Source organism: Gopherus flavomarginatus, chromosome 4 (genome assembly GCF_025201925.1).
Source record: "Gopherus flavomarginatus isolate rGopFla2 chromosome 4, rGopFla2.mat.asm, whole genome shotgun sequence".
Taxonomy (NCBI): Eukaryota; Metazoa; Chordata; order Testudines; family Testudinidae; genus Gopherus; species Gopherus flavomarginatus.
Window position 1 is genome coordinate 60,740,216 of NC_066620.1, and position 27,595 is coordinate 60,767,810.

Here is a 27,595-nt window from a genome sequence, read left to right on the forward strand (position 1 = left end):
GGAAAATTATTGCCTGACCAGTATCCTGAGCCATCCGTAGTGTATGTGTAGGTACACACACAGACGCACCCCCCTCCCCATGAGCTTACTGACACACCAACAGGAGCACTGCAGATGTTATTAATTTTTTACCTTCATAAACACTGGACAGCTCAGTCAATACACCTAAGTCCTGACTTGCAACACTCAGTGTGAAGCCTCCTTCCACCTCTTGCCATAGGCTGTTGAAATAACAATATATTTAAGCTGGCGCTGTTGGTTTGTAACGCCCTTTCTGGAGAGGACCTGCCTATATGCAAGAGCTGTTCCTGCTGCATCATCCTGTTGGGTATCTGCACCCCAGCATCATCCATCCTTTAGAAGCTTTCCTCTCATGATCCAATGAAAACAGGAGGGTTGGGGGTGTGGTGGTTTGAAGTGAACCAGTCCCCTGTGCGGTTGGAAATTCAAAGGCCTTGGGCCAGTCAACTTTCACAAAATCCAAGAGTACCTTAAATGGGTGATGTAAATTATTCAGTAGCAGAGGTGAGGAATCACAGGATTAATAGAGGAGTTTTACATTGACAGTGCCCTTTTAAATGCTGAGGCCCCCCCATCTATGTGTGAACATGCAGTGGTTGGGGGCCCCAAGGAGCCTTTTCCCCCTTTCAGCCTCATGCACAGTGGCCAGCCCCAGTTGCAGCCCTTGTATTTTCCTGAGCACAGGAACTGCTTCCCTGCTACTGCTGTGAGCCAGCACAAAAGGGGTGAGGAGGAAGGAGACCCAATGGCACCAATCCTGCCTGCAGCTGCCAGCAGAAATGCTTGGCCACAAAGGGGAGCATATGCTGCACTAAGAAGCATTGCAGAGGACTTGTTATCTCCCATGCACCAGGGAACTCTGGGAGACATTGCGTGTGGCTGGTTCTCTCACTGGGTCTGGCCAGTACCATGCACAAACCACCTCCTATGCTGGCCTGTGTCTAATAAGCATCAGCCAGTCCTCAGGGAGCACTGCCGTATTCTGCCTTCAGAACAGCAGCTGGCCCTTTTCACTCACCGTGTCCAAAGGCACCTCCTCAGGAGGGAAGAAGCAATATAATAGTTTTCAAAATATGTTAAGGGCCGTTAGGACAGTGACCAATTGTTCTCCATGTCCACTGATGGTAATGCAGGAAGTAATGGGCTTAATCTGCAGCAAGAGAGATTCAGATAAGATATTAGGAAAGCCTTTCAAACTATTAGGGGCAGCTGACATCATCCATACAATCACTGCCCTGTGAATGCAGGGGCTGGAGCCAGGCAATGGTGGATTTTAGTCTTTCCCATCTTCTTCGTAACCCTTTGTCAGACCGCCTGGAATGAGGACCTAAGTGAGCTGGCTTCTCTTATTCCTGGGGTAGGTATTGCTAATTCCTGGTGCTCAAGCGGAAGCTAGCACCTTTTCTTCCCTGCACACTGCTGCTTGGGCCCCATGAAAACAAAAATAGGCAGTTTTCAAATGTGCTTGACTGTATCATAGCTTAAGCTTCCTAAATGTGACTTAAGTGAAAGCACTTTCCTGGGCCTGCAAAAGTGTCCATGCTACACCCCAGGCATGAGGGCTGGGTGTCGCAAAAGACAAGAACTGATCCAGACCTTCCTTTACCCAAAATTCAAACAAAATCTCTTGCTGGGGAAGCTCATTTCTTAAACACCAGCACGAGTGTCATTAATGGGAATCAATAATGAATGTACCTGAATGTGGAAGCCAGGGGGCAGCAGTTTCAGACTGGGGTGAGGGTAGAGGAGGTGTGTCCTTTGGTGGGTTCTGCCTGTAGTCTTTCAGGGACACATATCTGAAGGACCCTGACCAGAGCACCACTGGCTGTAACTCCTTATCTTCCTCTCCACAGGAACTGAAGGACAAGCTCTGGCTACAGAATAAGGAGGGTAGAAAGGAGAACATAGAGGAGGCTACACTGAATATAACACTGAGGCAGTACATAATTGGAACTGATTACCAATACCATAGAAGTGGTCAGTGACACAAGTCCTATCTCCCTACACAATACTTGCCTGTGGAATGGAACATGTGAAATGAAAGAGCAACTTCATGCTCAACCTCCCTTATGCTGAACCATTTATTTCCTTGTATACCATTATGTCCTCCTCCCAACTTAGTCCCTGTCTCCTTGACCTCAGTTAGCCAGCCCCAGAGGAGCTAATATTTCACCCTACAGACCAAGGAGACTCCTACCATTCAAATGTGCTAACACTTGAGAGTAGAAAGAAGTGTGTGTGCATTGTACTGGAAGGTGGAACAAATCCACTTCTATACTGCTTAGATAGTGTCAAAGAATTTCAAGACCCTGTCCTGCCTTCATCAAGGGAAGTCTTTCCCGACAGGCTTTGGGCTCACTGCACTGAACATTCCTCTGGACATCTTGCTCCTGAAGCTCAACCCTAGAAGAGAGACCCAGGAATATGGGCACAGAGCAACAAGCCAGCTAGCCTGCTCCCTAATACTGAAGGTGGCCAAAGTATGTTGCTGAATGAGGCCAACAATTGCGTCACCATACATAGAGATGTGGGGACCTGGTAACCGATTTGCCTCTCACAATTAGTCAAAGGACTTGCTACTGCTGACATGAAAACTAATTGGATTTGGGCCACTGAGTTCAATAGGAGCAGGACAAGATGCTAATGTCAAAAATGCATCAATTGTTCCATTTCAGTGTATTTGATGCAACACTCACGTCACATTTTTCCTCTGTCACATCCTTCCCATGGGGCAATGGAAACATCACTGCAAAACAGCATGCTGGATGACATCCTCCCCCAAATCTACGTGCCACTGAGCATTCTCGAAGCATAGCATGGAGCTTGTACTTTCCATTGATTGCAATGTATTTGCTGCCCCATCTGCTTCTATAGTGATAAAATCAAAGAGCTGCAGATGTCAAAGCTGCCATCTCCAGTCTAGCATAGCCACATCTTCCCTTTAGGCTTGTTCCAAACACCAAGCATTGCTCAAGGTAAAGTCCCATGGGTGTTAAACATCAGCAGACAGTGCAAGATAGAGTTAAGAAAAGAGACCTCTAGGTTCCTAAGAGCTGGCTACACTATTGTACACCAACTGGTGGGAAAGGAGGTGCTTTCTTGCGTGCTAGCAATGACTGATAATGGCCCTAGTTCAAAGAGGAGAGCCTGCTCTCTCTCTTGTGATGGGAGACCAGACAAAATGAAAGTGGTGGCTTTCTCTAATTGTTAGACCCAGTGGGGGAGGCCAGTAAGGCAAAATGATCCTACTAGACAAGAATTAATGTCAGAACTTTCTGTTAGTCTGCCCCTGTAAAATGACCAAGGCAACATCTGCTTCTGGTGTTCCTGACTTCCAAGATAATATGTGCTCTGTGGTAACAAAGCCCCGTGGTTCCATAGTAAACTCCATGAATCAGTAGAACAGAGGAGGAATCTTCTCCCACATGAAGTGAAGAGTTTAAAAAAAGAACTACAGAAACCAAGATTCCCATGTAAATGTGGTTGAACTTAACCTCCCACAGAAAGGAAGGTTACTGGAAGACTTTGCTCTGCTGTGTAATTTCATCCTTTAGAACCAAATTATAGTAACTGCGTGGACATTCCACTGGCTGTGGGCTAATGATGGGAAAAGGCCGTTCTAGCCAATGCATGCTAGGAGAAAGTAGAGTGGGAGGCCTATGTTTGTAACCAGCTCTTCTGGTACAGCACTGTGTTACCAAACAGGGGCTCACTGTGTGCTCTATGTTTCTAAGGAGAATGGGAATAACATGGCCTTCTGAGGGCTGATTTTTGTTTTGTTTTGTAAGGTGAATTTAATGCTGGTGAAAGGTACCAGTCTGATACCTTGGAGACCTCTGTGCACCTTGAGAAAAGAGACAAAGCAGCTGAAGCAAGGCTATCACAGGTATGTGCTAGGAGTCCTTCACCAATCACACCATCCCTGCCCAAGAGGGGCAAAACAAAGGTAGCTCAGTCTCCATGGCCTGTTTGCTCCTCCATTTCTGTGTTTGCTTAGTGTCACTTGTAGTTGTGATGTAGATCACTGGTCGTTGAGTTCACTCACATGGGCATATTCTCAGGCCTGGTGGTTCATGGTTACAGAGTGCCTTGAGCAGTCCCCTAAACTTCAGAAGGCTTGTCATACCACGTTATTAATGTAAGCCATTCCAGCACATCAGCACCAGGTTCCCTAAGACCCATTTCCACAGTGTGACCAGGAACACAGCTTCCTTCATGGAAGAAGGGGCGGTGCCTGTCTTTCAAAGGAGATGCAAAACCAAAGTATTAGCTGCACATACTCAAAGCATCCAGTGACGCTGTAGGAATAGAGCTGCTTTGTAGGAGTTGGGGCTGAAGCCAACATGGCTAATTATGTAAAAGCAGCAAAGAGTCCTGTGGCACCTTATAGACTAACAGACGTTAGTCTATAAGGTGCCACAGGACTCTTTGCTGCTTTTACAGATCCAGACTAACACGGCTACCCTCTGATACATGGCTAATTATGTATTGCCTAACAAAAATTGCTCCTGTGTTTTCAACTGGATATAGGATCCTTTAGTTCCTGTCCTAAACTGTAACATAGTGTTGCTGTGTGCGGGTAAACAGATGCCACCTTCCACCCCAGAGACAGCTGCTTTTCATAGATGGGCAAAATTATCCCTGTATAAATCCCCAGGTAAACGCTGGGTGCTTCCATAGACTAGCTTGGTACCCAGAACCAGAATTTAGCCCCCAGGTTGGAAGCTTTGAGTCCTTCTGTCTGAAAGATGGTAGAGCAGGACATCACCTCTTGCCTTTTCTAGTTCCAGCCTCTTCCTTCTGAAGGCAAGAGAAAGGGATTAATGCAGTATTTGCTTTTTAGCCCATGTGGTTCATTCCGTTAGTGTCTGCCCTGTTTACCAGCGTTGCTGCTGAACAGCTGTCTGGATTACACCCCCTTTGATGAAAGAAGCCCTGAAATGCTTTACAGATAGGCATCAGTAGCCATTTGTTTGGAGTGAAGGAACATGCAAGCTTTTAATTGTTCATAGCCAAGACAGCCTTTTAATGACTTCAGTTAACAGAGAGAAGAACTCCAGTTAGCTCTCATTATACAAAGTGTCCACGACGTCATTAAAACAGGATTTACAAGTGTCATAACTCCCAGCAGCATCGTCAACAACACAGGCAATCATTACAACTGAGCACCGTGGGAGAGGAGGAACAAACCATGAAGGAATGGAAGGAAAAGAAAGAAGGATGAAAAGAAGAGGGAGGGGGGAAGAAAAAAAACTTAATTCTTCTTTTCCAATCTAAATTGATTTTATTCTACAAAATGCTACTCCGTTAAAATTGTAAAAGCAAAACTATTTTAATATGTTCTTTCTTTCATAGCAGCAAGCTTTCTCTAACAAGCTTTTTGTTTTAGTGCAAATACTGTAGGCCTGTATTACAGTAAAACAGAAAAGAGACAACACCAGAGAGATTGCTTCAGAGCCAAGATTTTCCATGATCGCAAGAACTATACAAAGATCAAAATGAGCAAAGAGTCCCAATTTAGCAGTCATCTTTAAGAACCTTCTTGATAGGAATCATTTCACCCCAGGCAAAAAGAAAAAAAATTATCTAAATTTGTGGGGGGGAGTGAATAATGGTGCCCCAAACATACATAGATCGCCACAGATTTGTATGAATCTTGGGAGTGAGTCCAATTTCTCTCACACCAGTTTTATACCAGTGTAACTCCACTTATTCCCTTTTCAGAGGCATTACTCCTGATTTACACACTGGCAATGGAATCAGAATCAGGCTGTTTTCTTCAAGGATCTTAAAGTAGACTTCAGTTGACACTAGTAACTTCTCGCTCTAATAAAGATGCACTATCCCTTACTGATGTTACTTTGAACTACACAGTATATCTAAATATATACACAACGTTTTATCCTCTCATTGAGCAAAAACAATCAGATACCTAGTTTCTACACATTTTTAATATCAAGTAACCACAAACAACAAAGTGGAATAACCCTTTAATCATACGGTGAGAACAATTAAGTAGAACAGGATAGGATTTTATTATCTTGTACTCTGAGATTTGTCCCCAGCCCCAGCTACTGTTCACAAAGGAGTGATAATGCATCTTTAAAAACAAATATCTCTATACATTTTATACAGACAAGAAAAAAATAATTCAGGAATCTTTTTTTTTTTTCCTTTTTAAGTAAAAGAAAAAAGCATTATTAACCAGCAAAACCAAACAATTGAAGTATTTTTAATGCTCTCATTATTATATCCAGGTCTGGAACCGAGAAAGATGTAAACATGACAAATAAATAAGAAATAAAATGTAAATTGTTCCCTCCTTTCTTAAAATGTTTGATCTGGCCTTTCTGATGAGAATGATCTTGTAATGGTCACTATGGAAATTATTATTTTAAAGCATTTCAGAATTCTGCTTTAGAGTTGAAAAAAACCAAACCAAACCAAAACAGGAACATGAGTTGGGAGGATGTTAAGTTAATGGTGGGCAGAGCTGTTGGAGCAGACACAAAATGTTTGCCTGCCAATAAATAATGAGATACTAGACTTTTTTAGGATGAAGGCCAGGTGGATCCTACATACAGAAAGCAGCAAAATAAAGGGTTCGGATGAATTTAATAGATCATTTAAGTAATATTTCAAAAAAAATAAACCAACCCAAACTATTGGCCCCCAGCAGGTTGGTCCCAGGGCTATCACTCAGCTTTCAGACTTAGTCAGCCCCCTCACCAAAGAGGAAGGAATAGATAGGGGCCATGCCAGAGCTGGGAGGGGATGGGAAATGGGCTGAAATCAGCATGAGAAAAAGCATGTGGAGGTTGAAAGAATGTTGCCTTTGATTTATGTTTCCTTTGCTGCTGCTCCTCCAATTCAGGAGCGATTTATTTTAAACGTGACAGAGTTCTGTGGAATCTTATAGACTATTGGAGCATAAGCTTTCATGGGTGAATACCCACTTCGTCAGATGCATGCACACTTTAAACGTGCTCGAGGGCTTTACTGAGCCGGGGCCAGACACTGGAGGACTGATCCAAAGCCTGTTGAAGTCAATGGAAAGATGGCCATGGATTTACATAGCCTTTGGATCAGACCCTAGTTGCGATATGTCCCCAACTACAAAGAGAACATTTGAAGACATTGCACATTTAGAAATCACCATGACACAGGTGTACATGGAGATTCCTGGTTGCAAAATGGTGGTGCATATCACTATCTCAAAGAGGGCAAGTGAAACTGACACTGGTAAAAGATGAATCCAGAGCCAGCTCACAGCAGCAGAGAGGTCATGCTGTGTCTGATTTGCAACAGAGTAAGCAAAGCCAAGGCTACCTGCCCTGAGAAGCCTCCACTCAAGTGGAATGCACAAGCCCTGTGGCCTAACAACTGAGGTTCTTAACCTGGGATTCCCTGAAGGGTTTCTGAGGGAGGGGGCAAAGAAAGCAGATGGAAAAAGCTGCAGAGCTTCTAGATTTTCCCCTCTTGCTTTCTGTTTGTTTTAATTTATAAGAGACACAACTATAAAAACTGTCAACTGACAAGTGGTCCAAGGTATTTTCAGATATTAGAAAAGGGTTCCTCTGCTCCTAATGGTCACAAACACACTGCCTAAGAGGTCACCACTCAGCAGGGATGCCGCTGTCTCGGGCTCAGCTCTGAAGTGCTCACTGAAAGATCAAAACAAGGGGAACAGCGAGGGCAGGAGCAGGGCCGGCTCCCGGCTTTTTTGCTGCCCCAAGCAAAGCAAAAAACAAAAAAAACCAACCAGGGTGCAGGGAGACCAGAGCGGCGAACCAAAAAAAGAAAGGCAGCCACGCCACCCTAGGTTTGGGCAGAATGCTGCCACTTAGAATCTGCCGCCCCAAGCATGAGCTTGCTCGGCTGGTGCCTGGAGCCAGCCCTGGGCAGGAGGAAGGTGAGTACCAGAGAGGAGGCTGGGGCTCCTTTGGGTAACATCTCAACGAACTAGGACTAAAGAGGAGCCTGGTTCTCCCTCGGCTGTATGACCACGTCACAGAGATGAGGAGTGGGGTTCTATGGCTTGGAGGAGAGACAGACACAGGCTAATACTCAGACTTTGAGGTCAGAAGGGACCATCATGATCATCTCGTCTGACCTCCTGCACATTTCAGGCCACAGAATCTCAGGCGCCCACTCCTGTAATAGACCGCTAACCTCTGGCTGAGTTATTCAAGTCTCGAATCACAGTTTAAAGACTTCAAGTTACAGAGAACCCCCGATTTACACTAGCTTAAACCTGCAAGTGACCCAGGCCCGTGCTGCAGAGGAAGGCCCAATTAAGTTTGGGCCCAAACTTGCCCAATTAAGCAGAAGAGGATCCGATATCTGGAGGGGGGAAAAAAACTTGAGACATCTTATAGAAAGCAATCCAGATGTGAAAAGATAATTTCTCATTTCTGGGACTAACTCTGGTTGGCTGGCAAAAGAGGGTTTTATAGGCAGGGGAAAGGACACTTGAAAATTTATTTCAGACACGTTCTATTTTGCTACCCTGATTGCCCACAAAAGCTGGCTAGGTCCTCCACTCTTGAACAGATTTCTCTCCACCCCTCCACAGTAATGAAAAGGACTGTCTGATCCCAAATCAAGTAGATAGCTGATGGGATTGTGAGCATCACCTGAAGACACATTAGAAGATGGGACAAGTTATTTTTCAAGACACCACAGATTCAGTTTGGTACTAAGGAGACTTTAGAAGAGACTTTTGCTCACACACTACCAGTTTTGTAATCCTCAGAAAGATGGGGAAACAGGTACCTACTCAGTTCTTCTTAATGAGTATGCTAATCATGAATTAATTCTAGGGAGGTCCCTGCAGAACAGTGGCTCAGGTCAACTGGCCCAGGGAGAAATTACATGTGTTTAGGAGTCACCGCTTGTTAATATTATCTTCTGCCCTGCATGAGTGGAAATGAAACATAGGAGACATTTTACAGAATCTTCTCTGGGCTACTTATTGAAAAATGTTTAAAATCATTTACCTTTATTTCCATTAATCAGTTAAGTTTTCCACTTCAACTAAGGACAATGAAGCTAACTGGTTAGTTTTACCTTTGGTCTGTAGTCAGTTTTGGGTCTCTGGCACTAGCATAAAGTAAGGAATGTTCACATAATTAAGAAAAAACAGAATCAATGAATTTCAGTTTCATGAACAAGTCACTAAAACATTTCTGTTCCTGGCAAATTTTGTAAATGCGTGGGTTTGGTTTGGTTTTAAAGAAAACCTACATTCAGACACTATCCCTTTAAAACTGATACAACAGTGAGGGTCTGACAGAATCCATGATTACTACAGAAAAAGCCCAAACCTCTGAGGTGCTGAGTATTGCTAAATCCCAATAGAGGCAGTAGGACCCGAGAGTGCTCAGCATCTCACAGGACTGGGCCCTAAAATAAAACACTGCACCAAAGATTTCTCCACAGTCCAGCCTAATTCAGAACATACCCAGATTTCGATTGATAAACCAAAGAAGATTATACCACATACAATTAGATATGCTGAGACAGCAGCTTCAATGGACAGACTAATGGAGATATTCTTTGAATGCACTGAAATGAGCTTTCAGCTACTACACCAGGAGCCTGACCCAACATCCATGCACTCGATCTTGGAAAACCCAATGGTGCACCTGAGCACGGTGTGCAAGCACCATCAACTTCAGTAGGAGCTGGACTTGGCTCCAGAGGAGTTGAGGTTAAGCCTATCACTATTTTCAGTAGTGAACATTAATTTTAAATGGCCATGCCCATTGTGTGCACTCGGCACTGTCAGCTGAGACCCTGCGTAGGAGAAGACAGAGGATCCACTGTTAGAGGCAGAGGCTCTGCTCGTCCTGAATACCAGAATTAAAAATCCCCCAATCCAGCAAGTAGCAAACTACAACAGGGGCTAGGAATCAAGGTGCAATGCTACAGACAAGGAAAGACAGCAGAGATGCAAACTGCATTGTTGCCTGGGTGACAAGAGAACATTCAGGCAACTTCACCCTTTTGTTCTTAGTAAATCTCTTTCCTGGATGCACTGGAATGTCACTTCGTCAGTGATATGTTCTGGAAATATGGGCTGAGGAAGAAGGGTTTGCCCATGGAGTGGAATCAGCATCTGAGTCAGGCACACTGAGGAGGAGGAGGAAGAGGAGCAGGATGCATTGCGCCCAAGGTGGCAGTTGGCCAGGGTGAAGGAAACAAAGGGTCCAGCAGCAGATTTGACAAACACTAATTACAGGAGAAATGCTGCCAAAGACACTAGCTACTGGAAATGGACTCTGGTACCCTATCAGCTACCGGGGCACCATTCCAGTTCCCATTACTAGGCATTCTGCTAATCTGACCTTTGCAACATGCAGAGGAAGAGGGGGGAAATGGGACAAAAATGTCCATCTCTCACTCTCCAACTCCTCCAAACAAATCTTCCCCCTCAGTTCATGGCGTCCTTGCCACTGAGCTTGTGGGCTATTGACTTACAAGCACCATCCCTGTGACCAAGCATTTGTGACTCCTCCCAACACTCCCCATCTTGACAACAGCAAGAATTTCCCACAGCCCCTCCCAACATCAGCAGCAGCAGCTAGCAAAGATCATAACAAGCCTTTAGAGTGGATATCGACTAGATGAAATGTCATGGGATCAGTAACAGAAAGAGAGAGAGAGAGATCAATGAACCAGAATGAACAAAGCACAGAGAGTAACTAATCAGATCAGTTCACAAAGGTAGGGGGTGACTAGTGATTTTCTGCGGCTCGCCTCCAGTCCTGGCCAAGCGTGTTTCCCAAGTCCATTAAACACACGAAGAGGTTTCCATAGGCAGCGCCTCCAGAGGGGAGATTCCCCTCTCCAGATGGACTGGGCATGTCATTTCCACCATCACCATTTCTGCTTCCATGGAGTTTACATTTGTTCTTGTTCTTCCTGCTCCAGGAGGCTCCTGGAGCCACATTTCCCCTTCTCTTGCTCTCACTGCCCTTGTGCTTGAACGCCCTTGTGCCTGTCTTTAATCTTGTGGAGGAGGTTCCACCCCACAGTCCTGGGTGGCGATGTAACACACTGGCAAATGTGGGACACAGGGAGGTTACAAGGCCAACAGGGTTGGAGAGTTCAAGGAATCTGAGGACTGGTCACCGCTGCTGCTACTTCTCCGGTGAGCTTTGGAGCATGACTCCGAAGGGGAGAGAGGAGACTCCTGATCCAGCACGCTGGGGTATGTGAAGACTAGGTTGGAGGTACCAGGGGTGATCGCGGGTGTCGAGGTCACCACAATGGGAGTGTTGAGTGGCTCCTCCCCATAAAACCCCCCTGCAATGCTGATGGGCTTAATGACAGATCTCTGAACTTTGTCGAGGCCCAAAGAGGAGGATGGGATCTCGTCTTCCACCGGCTCCTGCTTCACCACCACTGCTCCACTCACTCCAGTCCGGACAGTCTGGAGGCTGTGAGATGGTGGGGTGCGTCGCTCCTCGGGGCTGATTTTGCACACAGGGCCATGAGCCACCAGCATGAACTCCAGCTTGTCTTTCTCTTTTTGGAGTTCAGCGATCTCCTTCTGCAGCACTGATTTCTCTTCCTCCAGCTCCTCCGTTTCCTGCAGACCGAGGAGAAATAAATAAATGACGATCTACGTGAGGGGAGGAAGCAGTGGGCCAAGTCAGCGCCTTAGCAGAATGTGCTAAGCACAGAGAGAAGCTGAGCAGATATGCTACATACCCCTCTCAGAGACCATCTACGAGCAGTAAGAAACATAGCAACCCTTTGGGAGCTACCACTTTGGCTCTGAAAGAGTGTGTTTGGTACTGCCTGTCAAACAATGTACCCCTGGGACCTCAGAGACTGCTGGTCCTTGCTGCAGTGGAGCGTGCCAGCAATGAATGGGTATTAGGGGAATCACAAACAATGATGCCTGGCATCCAGGGTGCAGAAGTACAAGTTATGAATGACAGAGAAAAGCCTGCCTCTACTCCATTCTCAGGGTGGCCCTTCCTCCACCACTGCTGTAGTGCCTGGGGCTAATCTGCCATTGCGTGTTAAAGGAAAGTTACCGCCACTTCACCTGGCACATTTCAAACACTAAATGCCCAAAGCAATTTTGAGCCTAATGTAAAGGGGTTCCACTGGACTGAGTTTCCATTCCTGGTTCCATGCTCATCCCCAGGCAGCTGTCCCCTTTTGCTGTTATCCCAGTTACTCAGGCACCAACAACTCTGTGAAGCAAAGAGACCCCCAGGGAAATTCCAGATGGCTCCTAATCACTGCAGTAGGCAACTAGGTTCTGGGGCAGAACAAGTGATGTACTGGTCCTCATATGAAAACCAAAGTATCTTAGGCACTTGTATGGCCCTCATTATTATTGTATCTGAGCACCTCACCATCTTTAATGTTTTTATCCTCATAACGCCCCTCTGAGGCAGGGGAGAGCTGTTACCCATTTTACACCACTGGATCATCCTACCTTTCCAGGGGACTGTAGAAAGATCCTTCTGGAGTATACTGGGATTTGCAAATAGGGGTTTAACCTATTCAATTACTGCAGCATGAATTAATGCAAACAAATCATATCAGGTAAAGGGAAAATCTATACTGATAATCAAGCACTGAAAAGAAGGTGGGGTTTGGAGGGTGTGACAGTGAAACAACTTTATATGCTTATAACTTGGGCAAACAACAAGAGAGTTGTGGGGGGAGGGGCACATGGGTGCAAGTGTAATACTCCCCACATAGGTTGAACCCAGGATATTGAGCACCACAGCACATAACTCTACCACATGAGCTAAAGGAGCAACTTCACTAGCTGATAGCAGTAGGAAGCAGTGATTTTTTAGCCTGACTTGAACCAGCCACTGAAAGGGAAGGTAGTACAAACGTTGCAGTGTACTTGTGTCACCCACCGGCAGGAGGAGAGGCATGGTTTAGAGTGATCCAAGGGTGTATATCCAGGAGGGGAGAGATGTGTGCAGAGTACATACCGCCTGGAGTTTCTCTGTTAGCTCTCGACGCCTGTTACGACACTTAGCAGCTGCCAGCTTGTTCCTCTCTCTCCGGATCCTTCGCTTCTCCTCTTCCTCAGGTGACAGCTGTAGGCACATACCAAAAAAAACCAAAAAACTCAAAACCAAACCACAAGATCTGAGCAAATCCTTCCTTGCACTTTGTGAACAGTAGTTCACCACAGAGAAAAAAGGGCCTGATTCTATGAGGTGCTGCACATGCTCAACTCCCAGGGAGGTGGCTGAAGGATGAAGGCGCTCAGCATCTCTCCTAGGATTGGTTCCCTAATGAAGAGGGTCGAAGTAGAGAGGGGCACGACAGGCCTGTGCAAGAAGACAGTGAATCTGCAGCCAAGGCCAAGCAGATAGTGGGTGGCAATTACGCAAAACCAGAGCAAGATGTTGTAAGCGCCTCTTTCTTGAAACAAAATATACGCTTCTTTCCACACAAGCACAGTTGTTAACCTGCAGGTCAGGGACCAGATCCTCAGTGGGTGCAAATCAAAGCAGCTTTATTGAAGTCAATGGAGCTATGCTAATTTACACCAGCTGAGGATCTGGCCCCAGAGTTCCAAGCACCAGCCAAGATAACACATTGTACTTCCTGTATCTGCAGGCAACCATCCAGCAACATAAAAAGACCCCTGGGGCAGATTATGTTCTCTCAGAAGCCCATGGAGTGACACTGTTGTAAATCCAGAGTACTCGAGGGCAACAGATGACCAGCAATGTCCAGTCAAGTCAGGCTCAAAAATCTAGGTTTGGGGACAACATTTGCAAAATCTCACAGTAACAGAAATTCTTCCATCGTTATAGATACCAGGCCAGCTCCTCTGTTGATGTAAATCTGCACACTGGATGAACCCCATGCTGCTACCTAGACTTACACCAGCTGAGATGCTGGCCCAACATTTTTAAATACCAATGCAAACTAGCCTTTTGTTTGCATTTTATCACTCCCATGCAGGGTTCATAACTAGAACACAAGAAGCAAAGAGTGACACTGGGCCAGATCCTCAGCTGGTGTGCACCGAGACAGCTCCAATGACTTCAGACTTGCTCTGCAGCTTTAAACCAGTAAGGATCAGTCCCACTGATTAGTCAGTTTCAGTTTTGTTTCTAATCTGGTGTTAACGTCCAGGTTGATCGAATGCAAAAAAGTAAATTGCCAACAAATAATGGAAGCATTGTAACTAAAAAAAAAAAAAAAAAAGAGAAAGAAAAAAAACTTTCAGTTTTAACATCTCCAGGGCTGTGAACAAGCTAGTCATCATTTTCAGTATCTGTTCTATTTTTTTTTTTTTTTTAAACTTTGCCTAACTTCATTCTGGGTTTTTATTTATTTATATATTTTGTGGCAGTCATTCCCGTTTCACAAAGTTCATTTTAATCCACGTGTGTTCCCCCTCCCATCGATCCCATTGTGCTTTTGGTCTTTTATTAACTTTATACATTTCTGTGATTTTTATTTTGGATTGCACACACATGGATTTTTATTATGCATAAAATGTACATGTATTTGTGTGCATACAATATATACAGTTTATATGGCCCCTGCTCAGCAGATCCCTAAAGCACATGCTTAAATTGTCAGCTGACCTACGGCCTATGGATGGGATTCTCCAAAGCACCAATGGGATTTAGGAGCACATGTCCCACTGAAATATATTTCAGACCAAAATTTTCTTCCCAGTAATTTCAATTCTGTTTAATGATCTGGCTCAGGTTGCCACTTTAACAAGTCCCATGAATAACCACGACTGGTGACAACTCAGGCCCTGATCTGGCACAGAATATTTTCATGTGTAACATTAACTGGGGCCTAAAAAGGAGAAACAGACCTTGGTGTTTTTAAAGGAGGCCAGTTCTGCATTGTTTGTACCCCTTTTGTATTAATTCTGCGTGAATATGCCACTAGATAGGTTTGCACATTCACCAAAACAGCCTATTTTCAGCAACTATTACAGAATATTCTCAGAAAATGAATTATGAATTTGATTCATGAGCCCACACACCAGAAATCTGATCCTAGGAGCCCCATTCAGCCCATCAGGTACCAAACACAGCATACGTCTAATCAGCACAGCTTGTATCTGAAGGACCCACAATGAATTGCTCACAAACAAGCCAGAGGCCAGGAATCACTGGCAGACATTCTTCAGGAAATAAAGTCACACAACAATCAAATTGGAGGATATCGGGAGCTCTTCACGGCCCATTTGTGAATGCAGAGGTAACATTTGTCATATAAATTATTTGTTGCTAATTATTCCTCTAGTTCTAGTGCCAGCTTTCCTCCACTTTAGATAACAGAGCATTGGACCCATGAAAGTGGGGGCAATCCACCCAAGTGCAGCACAAGACCTATGCACCTCTTTACTCCTAACGGAGGATTGGGCTCTTCTTGAGCAGACATATGCTTATAAAAATAGGGCTTAAAAATGGAACTGTGTTAGCCCTCTGCACCAAGGGGATTTTCATTCACGATGAGCAATGTTAACCCCTTGCTTGCCTTTGAAATATCAAAAAAAAACCAGACAGGCTTAAATAGTCAGACTGAAAATCAAAACGGATGATGGGGGAAGTAAAAGCAGGGCTTATTGTTTGATTAAAAACAGACCTTGTGCAATACCCATCTAATCTGCTGGCCAGACGCAGAGTCCCATTGCATTTCTCTGCAAAGGTCTGCACAAGTGCAGCTTCAGAATAACACAGGCCGATTTAGATTATTTATAGTTTCTTTAGAAGTGAATTTTGCACTAATTTGACTGCCCTGGAGGCTGCAGTCTGCTATTAATCCACGTAACAGGAACAGTGTGAACAGTGGCAGTCCAAGCTTGCCCACACCAGCCATCCTAATGTCCCTCTGAGCGGCAAAGCCCTGGACAAAACGGGCTCAGTTTACAAGATCATTCAGTCCTTGCACAGATTGCCACCAAGGGATTGGATGTTGCTGGGTTTGCGATGTGGACACCTGCCCATTAGGAAATAGACTTCGATCTCCAGCCGCCCCCTACACAGACGGCTCTTCTTAATAAGCATATGTTTGCACAGTAAAAGCCTCCCACGGCCCAGTTCTGGTTAGTTTCACGCTCATGCCAGCACACAACACTGGAATCAGAGTGGGACCAGCTAGTTGGGGCGCACATGGGAAGAGGAAGGAATTGGCTCAGAGGAGAAGGGATAGTGTGGCACTCCAGGGTCAGCCCTCCCTCCTCCAATCCCCTGATATTTTTTTTTAAGCAGATTGTGTAAAACTCAGCTCTTCTGAGGTTTTCTCCTGTTTGAGGCCCCAGCCAAATAAACTCAAACTGAAACCCAGTCTAGACTACAGAGTTTCACCTGGTTTTGATGTGAAGCCACAGATTGGCCCAGACTTGTGAAGCCTTTGAAGGAGCTTGGCAGAATTACAATTTGTAATGATGTCACAGCAATAAAATTACTTCCTCTCGTGCAATATGCTGAGGGACCTGAAAGGACTGTATAAAGCAAGGGCCAGCCCTGTATGGTAGGATGGAAAGGAGTGTGATCAGAGTGTGCTTAGAGCAGCCCTGTGGTACTCCTAGGACAAAAGGAGTGGAAACGTGCGTGAAAGCCACCTTTCTCCCCATCACTCACACACACACAGGATCTGGCCCTAGGAATTAACCTACCACCAAAATGCAACCACCTCTGAAAGGGAAACCTGGCAGCTATTTAACAATGCACCATAACACCATATATCAAATTGAGGACAGGGAGTGAAGAATATGTTACCCATTGAAAAATGCAAGGAGGGGGGAGTTTTAGATAGACAAAACAGTTGGCCAAATATAATTTAGTCAGCCATAGAGGAATTAAAACCCTCTAACTCTTGCAAAAGGTGCCATGGGATCCTTGTAAAGCCACAAGTTGTCTGGGCCTTGGGTTTTTAGGCATCACCCAAAAGAAAGCCCTTCCAGCAACACAATACCAACCTGGAGCAGGTGTCAGTCAGTTTCAGACAAGAGCATCACCTGCTGAATCACCAGCCCTATTACTTGCAGCACCCAAGTTTGTCTTACAGTTGCCCATCCAAACACCAGCTATGGCCAAACCTGCTTAGCTGGCAAGTTAGGATGAGGCATTCTATCCCCTATGGTTACCTGCTCATCTCTTCTCCTCCTGCCCACTGTGGTCCCAATAGTTTTTATGACACCAGGTCTCTGAAGGGCTGTATGTCCACCAACTGAAGACAGGCTGGGCAGAGGATGGCTGTAGGGATGTGAGCGAGAGTAGGGACTCGACATGGAGGTGATCACGGTGGGCTGGACCATCCACTGCAGGTCTTGGCTGGTTGTTATGGCATTAATGGTGGGGATAAAAGCACTGCCTGATCCTGGCATATCTATCCGGAATTTCTAGAAGGAGACAAAAAATGGAGAGAGAAATCAGTACATGCACAATATTGATGTCTAAGCAGAAACAAGTGGAGAAGGAGATTCACTGGAAACAGGGCTAACTCCAGGCACTAGCGCAGGAAGCAGGTGCTTGGGATGGCCCAGGGAAAGGAGCAGCACGTCCAGCTCTTTGGTAGCAATTCAGTGGTGGGTTGAAGAAAGAAGCGGTGGCAGTTGAGCTGCTACCAAAGTGCCGCCAATCGAGGCTCCCCCCCGCCACCGCTTGGGGCGGCAAATACACTGGAGCCGGCCCTGACTGGGAGAATCTAAGTAGATACCAGAACCAGGACATAAACACCCGAAGCAGACGGACTCAGTGACCCATCGATACACAGATGGCATGGAGAGCTGCGCCTTTCCACAAGCAGACAGCATGGTGTGGCAACCAGCAGAACAGGTTGCCCCACACATGCCATTTAGTTTGCATGCAGAATAGCCTGTGTTTGCACTTGTTCCTGAGGAGTGGATGGGGCGGAGAGCACCTGCACAGACAGCACACGCCCCGTGCACTTTCTGGTACGTGAACAAAAACTAAAAGCCTCACAGTGGGAATCTATCATGTTGAAGGATCTATGTTGTTCTGATGTGTGAAGTCAAAGGCCTTTTCGCTTGTCACAATGATTTGCACTTCTTCATGCCATAACGCTCTGGTGAAGTTTGGTTTTACTTCACTCCTGAATGAGACTCACTGCCAAGCAACCTCTTCTTCCCCACCCCCAATCCCAAAGCAACTCCTTCCTTCTCCCCTCCAATCCCGCTCCTGCCAAACTTCTCCTCTCTTTCCCATAATACACTTCCCCTCCCTGCAAACAGTGCAAAGTGTGTTGTATAGAAGCATTCACCCCACACAGCAAGTCATGGCCAAGTCTAAAAGGGGAATTGAGGAGTTTCTAGAAAAATACTTCTCCATCAATCCAGAAAAAAAGGAAGAGAAATTTCAGCCATAAACTCAAGCACCAAGTACAGTTTAGTGGAAGTTTTTTACAGGGGTTCTGTTCTGCCCATATAACATGGGAGCTTTGGCCAGAGGATATGGCTCTATGAATGGAAGGTTTGTATAGAGAATTGCAGTGGTAGCAGAGACACATCACAACAACTCAGGGCTTTCATTATGTGGAACCATGCTCACCACATACAGGTTATAGGATATAATGTGAACAGTCCAGATCTGGGACGGTTATGTGCATGTATACATATTTTAAATGCAGCCTATAAAATGTGTTTCAGGATTCAGACTGGACAAGTTCCTTGCAGCTCTTGGCATTGTCTAGACAAAACAAGGCAGCAATAAAACCAAGACAATAGGTAATGATCTCCTCCATAAAACTTGTACACCTGGTTTCAGTCAGACTTAAGTAAATCCACCTGGATAATATGCTGGCGCTAAACAACTAGGAAAACAATGATGTGTCCAGGAGGGGGACACATGAGAGAAAGAATGCTTTTGTCTAGGAAGAGATCCTTTCAGGAGACACTCAAAGTTTAGATTAGGTTTTAAAGACATGTCTTACACCAACATTCTGAACTTTGAATACAGAAGCAACAATAGAGTTCTAGGATCAGAGGTGAGAACTATCAGCTAACAACAGTTTGTGGGCCTTGACATGATCCTGTGCAAATGCACATCTTTAGGTCAACAAAATGATATCACAGGAGTCACAAAACTGGAGGGAAGGGAAATCACCACCACCATGACCCCAACTCAGGAGAGTACTTAAGCATTAAAGATGATCTCGAAGTTAAGCATGTGCTTAAGTGTTTTCCTAAATCAAGACCTATAAAAATCATTTTTCAGATTTTTACAGGACCAGAACTTTAGCCATTGGACTCTGTGTGTGTAACATTGGCCCAAATTCCCAATGACTTCAACACAACCAGAATTGGGCCCAAAAGAGCACTTAAAACACAGAAAAATTCCAAATGTAAAGCACCAGACAGCCCCAAACTAAGGGGGAGAAGAAATGAGTGAATCAGTAAATGGAGGGAATGTAAAAATGAACCTGTCCCCTGATATCAAATCTTCAGCAAAAGCCCCACCAGAACCTTGGGTCCTGAATCTAACAAGGACTGGATGTACTCAAAACCTCACAAGGCAGGCCATTTTCCTGAGACCTCCAGACCTCTTGGGTCTACCTAATTAGTCAGAAGAAGCTGCAAACTTCTGTACTGCTTCTTCATCACACCTATAAAGGAGTTTGCTGAAAAAAAGCTATATTTCCCACTTCTCCCCCAGTTCTCCAACAAGCTAAGCTATGCTTGTATTATAGGACAGAATGTCTTCATGTCTCCACATTATATAGCGTAACTAGTGCTGGGATGAGATAAACGAAAAATTACCAGGACATTAAGGTCATAAAGAGGAAGCATGAGATAGTTCAGCAGTTAAAGAACAGCTTTGACAGTCAGGAGCTCTGGGTTCTACTTCAAACTCTGCTACTGATTTCCTGCGTGATCTTCCCTATCTGTGCTACAGTTCCCCCCGGCCCCTTTAAAGTGTGTCTTCACCTTGGTGTTGGGAGGCCAAATTAACAATTGCAAAATGCATTAACAGCCCTGTATGGACAGTATAGATGTGCAAAATTATCATTCAGCAGAGTTTATTGCAAACCTAAGGGTAATGACCCTTCCAGTGACATACATTCTGACCTTCAACTCCTCAGAACCAGGAAGGAGTTCACATCTGACAGGTCATAAAAATTATAATAATCACCAAATTATCTAGCTGAAGGGTCAGATATTAACTTCTCCCAATCCATTAGGAGATCAGGCCCTCTGTTAATGGAAAGGTCATTCCCCTTAGATTTGCAATCACACAGATCCAGTTCTTCTCAACACACCTGTTCTTGGCAGTGATAACAGTGCCAAACAACCAGCTCAGGGGGGCAGTAACAAGAAAAAGGCATGTATACAGGATTAAGGCAGGGCTTTGTCTTGTAGATGGAGCTTTAACTGCATCCCTGGATTGTGGTAAAGGCTTGGACCGTCCATCTGTAAACCCAGGGTATTAGCCTTTGTGCCCAGACAAAATTGTCTCTGACAGGCTTAGAGGGAGACACGTGTTTCTGTAGTTTCTGCAGAGACACGTGTCCTCCTTTTCACTGGCCTTCTTTCTAATCCCTTAAAATAGCTTCAGAACATTTCTGCTGAGACAGGCAACTCCGAAAGGTGTCAGTAAAAATCCTCCGTTATTATTCTCCTTTCGCCATCGAACTAATTACAGGATGTGTCACTATCACAAGACTGTCTTAAAAGACGCTCCACTCTGACTCACGTTGGGTCTCTAAGCCAAACGCACAATTACCTAGTATATGTAAACGTGGTCGTTTCCACATTCTGTTTGGTGCTCGAGGGGCCATGATTCCCAATCTCCTTCCCATCTCGATCAACTCACTTGCTTTACAAATCAGACACTCCACTGCCATTCACTTTCCCTTACAAAAATGCTAGTAGCCGCTGGAATGCCACAGTGGTTACCTATGAGGCGCTTAATATTCTTTCAGGTCTAATCCACTGTGATACCATAGTTTTCAGTGGCAGGCTCTGACCCCACTCCACCTCCTTTTGAAGTCCATTGGGTGCCGATTTCTTCCCCTCACCTAGCAGGCCTGCATAATCTTGCCCTAGCCTGTATCTCAGCTCATTCCCCTCGGTCTGGCCACTGCTCTTCCCAGCTCTAACTATTTCTCCTTTCCTCATAAACCTTCCATCATGTTGGCCCTTATTCCTGGAACACTCTCCCTACTCTCATCCACCAAGTTCCCCCTCCCTCAGCCCCCTCCTTCCTTCAAATCTTACTTTATAGCCTCCGGCATTCATCTCATCAGCAGTAATCCCCACGCCCACCCTCTCCTGATTGCTTGTTTTATGTTTTATTTAGATTTCAGAAACAGACACCAAAGGACTTACAGTGCCATGGAGATTCATGGCACTATATACAATGTTTAGCAATAGTAAAATGGTAATGCTGCACACTTTAGATCCCGACACCCCACTCCGGAACGTACAGCCACTGCAGTATTGCAGAGCCATCGCCCTAGCACGGCCCCAAGCAACATGCAGATCAAGATACCATCACATTCCCTGGTAAAAGACAAACGCTCCTCTAGCTTTCCCACTGTTTCACTACAAAAAGGGCTGAGGTCTGTTTCCATTATAATCTAAAACATGGAACTAGGTAATGGCCTCTGATGCTCCATCTCCCAGGGACATTCCAAAGATAATGAATTAAATCTTGCCACAAAATGCAGAGATATGGGCTAGATCAGTGGGGTCACAAAGACCTGTATATACACCAGCAACTGTGTGATATTTCAGGCTGATGGGATTGCACTTTACGCTCCTTCCGTGCTGTTCCAAGTGAGTCACTGCTGCCCATGAACCCAAGAAAGGTTGATCCCCTCCAACCCAAATGATCCTATAACAAATTAACAGCCCAATATTGCAAGCTTTTCTCATGCAGGTAGTTTCCTTGCAGGTCAGGCACGGCAGTGGGATAATATGTAGGAGGAAATCTTCCAGTTTGAAAGAGCAAATATATTATCCTCATTAAATTCTACGTTTGCTACATGGCAAATTCATTATTAGGAATATAATATTTTACATAACATTAAAAAACATCACAGTGCTGCACCGTAAGGATAGAACAGTTACAAGGCATCAAAGTTTCGGCTTAGAAAGACCATTTCCACTGAAACATGTGACTGATGCAGCTGTTCTTGCTTCTGAAGAAGAAAGATTCAAAAGAAAACTTTGCAAGTTGTGTATTTTGTGTGGTAATAAAACCGCTGATTTCCACAGTACAAAATCAGTGGAACAGACCAATTCCTAAAACAGAGGTGAGGCTTCTGTTTGATCCTAATCTACAAAATCTCCAAGGATCAAGGGGAAAGAAGACACTCAAGTGTCTTGAGAAGTCTCCCAGATTTTTAAAGAAAACACTTATGTCCTGATCTAAAATCTATCAATATAGTAACCTTATTTATTCTGGCATCCATATCAAACACACATGCACTCTCTCTCTAGCAGTTTGAAAGAAAAACAAGGGGAAAAAAATAAAAGCCAGCTCATTTCATTTAGACTTCACTAACTCACACATTCAACACAGCCAATCAACGTGTCACAGCCTCTGCAAAATTCACTTGATCTACTGTATGTACTGAATTTGAAACATACAAAACAAAAACGAAAAGCAAGAGCTCCAAGCTGTCCAAGCATGTTTAATTTCTCAACCCCCTTCTCTCCCCCCTCCTCACATTCACTGAAAACGAGTGAATAATCTGATTCCAAACTACAATCCCTGGAAGCATTCCTACTGGGATTATCCTACAGAGGGCACCAACGAGGTATATTTGGAGTGAGCTGGGAAACTTTTGAGTCATTTCTGGTAAAAGTTCTTTGATGTGAGGAATGTCACAGGCTGGTACTGTTGGCAAAGTTTAATATAGGGCGATATTTTTTAAAAAATGACCCTATGACTTCTTGATGCGTCTCCCACTCTTCCAGTTAATTTGTACAAATAATGCAAGAAATAATAATAATTGGTGGGGGCGCAGGAGGGGAGATGAAGAAACCTTGGTGGGGAAAAAGAGGGAGAGAGAAAGAAGAGAGAGTGAGAGAGAAGGCCAAATGATGTAAACAAGTTATGAAATAATCTAGGTTTGTGTAACTGGCCCGATTGCGTAATGCTTTCCACAGAAGCCATGGATTTAGTTTATGCAGGCACATAAGCCTTTCTGAAGTGTTTTCCTAGGAAAACCAAAAGGAAAAAGGCCCATAAAAAAAAAAAAAAAAAAAAAAAAGGCCAACCTTTTAGGTTCATGTAGTCACGCAACTTCAACAGGAAATATCTTCCATTCTTCTAGTTCCAATATTATTCAAGACCAGAAGCTTACAACAAGGAAAGTTATCTCAAAAATGTAACTAGATCCCATGAGTTCTGTAAGAGCTTGCATTCTGAGGGTCAAGAGACCAGGAAAACTGAACAGTAAATACCAACAAGCAGCAATCAGTGAGCTGAGGAATGTCTGAATACCAGAAGAAAGCAAAAATATCACTCCCTAGGTACGTAGAAAGCCTGGCTGATACAAAAACACATTCCAACCTCACAGACAGACACTGTTTAAAGGGTGGGGGGAGGCAGGCACACTGTACTGGAATTATTTAAACACCTTTCAAATCAAATAAAGTCTACTTAAAAAGAGTCCGTATATTTTAACTCTCTTGCAATAAAGGACCTTGAGACCGAGTATCACAGGACCTATTAAAGTAATAGCATATAGATGTCAAGGGAAGTAATGCTGTTTTGGTTCAGCTCACAAAACAGCTTGTCTACTTGGGAGAAGATGGTGGGGGAGGGAAGAGCTTCTAACTAAAACAAAGCAGGAGAGAGCTTCACAGATTTTATTATTTTTCAGTAAGTCACCTTGCGGATTCCTTGGCATGAAAGGCAGATGTAAACTATTATTGCGGAAAGGTACCAAATAACAAAGTAAGATTTTACTGTTAATAATAGCATGGAAATCGATGTGCGTATTACACCAGGCTGTGAATTAGCCAATACTTGATTTCTGTTTAGCCAATGATTATACTCTCCCTATGGGTGGATGCATTTTTTTTAAAACCATTCTTTCTTCCTTTCAATATTTTATACTAAAAAGGGATAACTACTTCAATTAGGTAGGGGGAAAGCCCCAAATAGAACTGTGACCCAAAGACCATATAATGTTCTTCCAAATTTTCATTTTATTATTATTACTATTATTTTTAAGAGTCTGAGCCTCTTGATTGCAGGAATTGGAGCTAGATACGAGGTTTGTGTTCAGTGATACAATCTGAGTTATCTGAGCAGAAAACAGAAAGTCTTCTTTTCCAGGAAAGTTTGTGAAGCAGAGGAGCCAGGAGCAACCCTTCTTGGAGCATTCTCACCTTAGTCTTAAAACTATTGGTCTACTTAGAAATTCATCTCTTATCTACAGGCTTTGGGAGCAATCTGAAAGCAGACTGATGAAATTAAGGTGTGATACTCTTGTGTAAAGATCAAGGACCCATCTCTGCATTTTTTACTCAGGCAAGCTGCCTAGGGATATCAGGATCAGACCCTATTTCCTGGTGTCCTGTCTCTCATCAAGATTCTGAAATGTCACCAATAATAGATGGCATTTTGAAACACAAATGTAAACAGTAGTAACTAGCACCATTTCATCTGAGTTGAATGTTTGGTTGAATTCCTACAGAACTGGCAGTATTTCAGGTTACATCGCATTCCCTTCTCTTTCCAAGGATAAATACAAGTCAAGGATTCTGACTTCCAAGTCTTCAGTGCATGTTTGATGACATCTGCCACGTCTGTAGGTATGCTCAGCTAGCACATGGGATAAGAACACTATTTTAGTGGATAGCAGAGTAAGAGTTGATATTTTTGGCACTGTGAAACATTTCATATAAGAAGTGGTAATGCAAATTCATTGCATACACTCAAATATGCACATAAGGTGCAGAGCAGCAGTCATACACTATATGCACAACACACTGCATGTATTTATATATAAACACATACACATTTCCATACACAGAGACAAATTGGTTGAAAGTAATTTTAATACACACTTTTTTTTTGTAATTACTCCCACTAGGAAATCCACCAGGAATCCTCACACACACACAGCCACCAGTCCCCAAACCGGCATAAAACGAAAGTAAATGCGTTACAGTCTCCCTCCGTCACACACACACACACGTTGCTTCTTTCAGCCCCAAATTAACTCCAGCAGAGGACAGCAGAACCCACGATGAGTGACTGACCCAGTAATGTCGCGGCAGCGGCAGCACTAGGGTGTGTGTTTGCAGCACAGACCCCGCTGCCCCGCTGACAGCAACTGGATCGCTTGAGACGGTAGTTTCAAGGGGAAATATAAAACAATACTTAGACACCCCCCCCCAAACACTTAGCTGCACTGGTGATTAAACGTTGCTTTTCTCTCCTGACCTGGCGTCCTGTAAATCCGTACGTTAGACTCCTCATTATTTACACTTACACAAAAACGCCCAAACTCTTGCAAAGACAGAAGTTGTTTTTCCCCTCCTTTTAAGGCGTGGACTCGAAATGGACTCTGAGTGCCAAAGCATAGGCAGCACCTATTATTTCCCTAATCTCCAGCTAGGCAGAGGTCTGATAAAGGCGCTCAGAAAGTGGACTGGGTGTGGCAAGTGAACTTTGGTTAAGCAGATTTTTTTTAAGTATCTTACAGGAAAATGGCCCACAAAAGCACAATATAACAAGGATATTACATACACACAGATGTTATACACAGCCACACTATATTATTTAATCCTATCTGAAGCGGAAACCTGGTCTCAAAGTAAAACTCTTGGTATGCAAAGTGGAAAACAGAATTGTGTTACCTACTGTCCTTGGGCCCCACAGCAGAGCGTGCTCAGATGATCAGAAATAAAGATGCACAGAAGGGGGAGGGGAGGAGAGAAGCTTTGATCATGTCAGTTGCATGACAAGGTACCTGTGACCGCCCCTACCTGTTGTGCTGTGCCGCTGGAGTAAGTCTCTGGGTGGCCTGGAGAGCCGCTGCTGCCCCTGGAGGAGGTATCAAAGTTCCCGGGATAGTCCTGGTACATGATCCGAGGTAGAAGCCGGAGAGAAACACAATGTTTTTTTCCTTCACACACACGCTCTATTTCTCCACCTCTCTCGCCTGATTTTTATTTTCAGCCTTCCAACTGCACTCCGTAAAGATTTTTTTTTAAATAAAAAGCGTTAAAATAAAGCCCTTTCCTCAACCTTTTCCTCCACGCAAGACTGGGGAGGAATAATATTTCCCACTTCACAAAATAGAGCCACTCTCTCTAATCCCAGAGGTCTTTGGTGCACTCCAAAAAAATGTGGATTTAAAATTTGCCGCAAAAAGAAGTGTAATTAGACGTCTCTCTTTGTTTTAGTCTCTTTCTATCTTAAAATCTGTCACATTTGCTCCGAAGAGAAAAGGGAGGAAAAAGAGTCCTAAACACACACACTTATAACGCGCGTGTCTATTGCCCTCCTTCAGACTTCCTGTGAATATTTGTTCTGTTTTCAACGCTTCTCTGGCTCTGTAGTTTTCAATCAAGAGGCTCTTTGCCTCCTGTTTAATTAAGTGCTTTATAAAAGTGCCAGTTCCCTGCTCTCACTGGACTGGATGACTCAGTCCAGGATTTTAGCCTCTTGATTTCTTTTTAAACTCCCTTAATTATTGATCTTTACACTTGCTACCTGCTCGTCTCTGCCCGCGTGTGAGTCTCTCTCTTCTCCCCCCTTGTCGCCTGCCCCCCTTTCTGTCTCAGAGTCTCTCTGGTATCTTGTTCTCTGAGCTCCTTTGCTCTCCCTGGATGAGTCAGTGCAATGGCATTAGTTCAACTCCACACTCTTATTATCCGTCCCCTCCTCTGAGAGCTGTACCATGTGGAGCCACACACGTCAAACTCCCAGCTCGCCAAACCCCACCTTGCAAAGGGGAGTCTCCCACCTGGCAGGGGGAGGGGGAAAATCACCCCGCCCACTTAATCCGATTTGGCCAAACCCAGCCCGCCGCCTGCAAACCAATCTCAGGGCCCGGCAGGGCGAGACTGCACCATCCCGTGCAGCGGGGGAACAGCCTGGGGCCCAGCGCGCTAGATTTGTTACCGGCAGAGCCCGCCCCTTCCCCCCACTCGCTGGCGCCTTTAGTCTGTTCCATTGGCGCACGTTGCCAAAGATGGTCATTTGCGTTATCCGACGCGCGCGCGGGTTTCCTTGGTTAGGATGACGCGGCCCGAGAGGGATTCCCTACTCGTTCGCACCAGATCGGCTCCGCTTAAAGGGGAACCGGATCGGAAAAGGGGAGACAGAAGCGGAGATTCGAGTTCCTCTTGAGCGCGCACCTGGCTTTGTGAAGCCGGGGCAGGCGGGGGCTGGATCCACAACGATCCCGGCGCTGGTTTTGCAGTGCGCGGGGTGGGTGTGTGTAATTGGATCCAGAGTTATCCTTGCAACGGTGTGTGTGTACAACTGGATCCAGGGTTGTCCTTGCGGGAGTGGCCGGGGGGAGCCTGTGAGTGTGCAACTGGATCCAGAGTTAGCCTTGCAACGGTGTGTGTGTGTGTACAACTGGATCCAGGGTTGTCCTTGCGGGGGGG

General features: G+C 44.8%; 1 protein-coding gene across 6 annotated transcripts; it reads right to left on the reverse strand.

The window, feature by feature from the left end:
* Nucleotides 1-5,023: 5,023 nt before the first annotated feature.
* Nucleotides 5,024-27,412, reverse strand: FOSL2 (FOS like 2, AP-1 transcription factor subunit). 6 transcript variants are annotated; one of them, XM_050948627.1, is made up of 5 exons: nucleotides 27,341-27,412; nucleotides 25,964-26,053; nucleotides 17,141-17,395; nucleotides 12,996-13,103; nucleotides 5,024-11,617 (listed from the first exon to the last, which is right to left on the reverse strand). In XM_050948627.1, exons 3-5 carry the CDS (start codon nucleotides 17,378-17,380, stop codon nucleotides 11,108-11,110), a joined length of 858 nt encoding a protein of 285 aa, XP_050804584.1. In that variant the 5' UTR covers nucleotides 17,381-17,395; nucleotides 25,964-26,053; nucleotides 27,341-27,412; the 3' UTR covers nucleotides 5,024-11,107. The 6 variants fall into 6 exon arrangements, with proteins under 6 accessions (XP_050804584.1, XP_050804579.1, XP_050804583.1 ...); XM_050948622.1 differs by lacking the exon at nucleotides 27,341-27,412 and having other exon boundaries at nucleotides 25,964-26,896; XM_050948626.1 differs by lacking the exons at nucleotides 25,964-26,053; nucleotides 27,341-27,412 and adding an exon at nucleotides 25,839-25,897.
* Between the last annotated feature and the right edge of the window lie 183 nt (nucleotides 27,413-27,595).

Coding starts and splice junctions, on each gene's coding strand:
- FOSL2 (XM_050948622.1), bottom strand. CDS start 26,062: ATGTACCAGGACTATCCCGGGAACTTTGATACCTCCTCCAGGGGCAGC. Junction 13,104..17,140: donor GGAGGAGAAGAGATGAGCAG/GTAACCATAGGG, acceptor ATGTGCCTACAG/CTGTCACCTGAGGAAGAGGA. Junction 11,618..12,995: donor TAACAGAGAAACTCCAGGCG/GTATGTACTCTG, acceptor CTCGGTCTGCAG/GAAACGGAGGAGCTGGAGGA.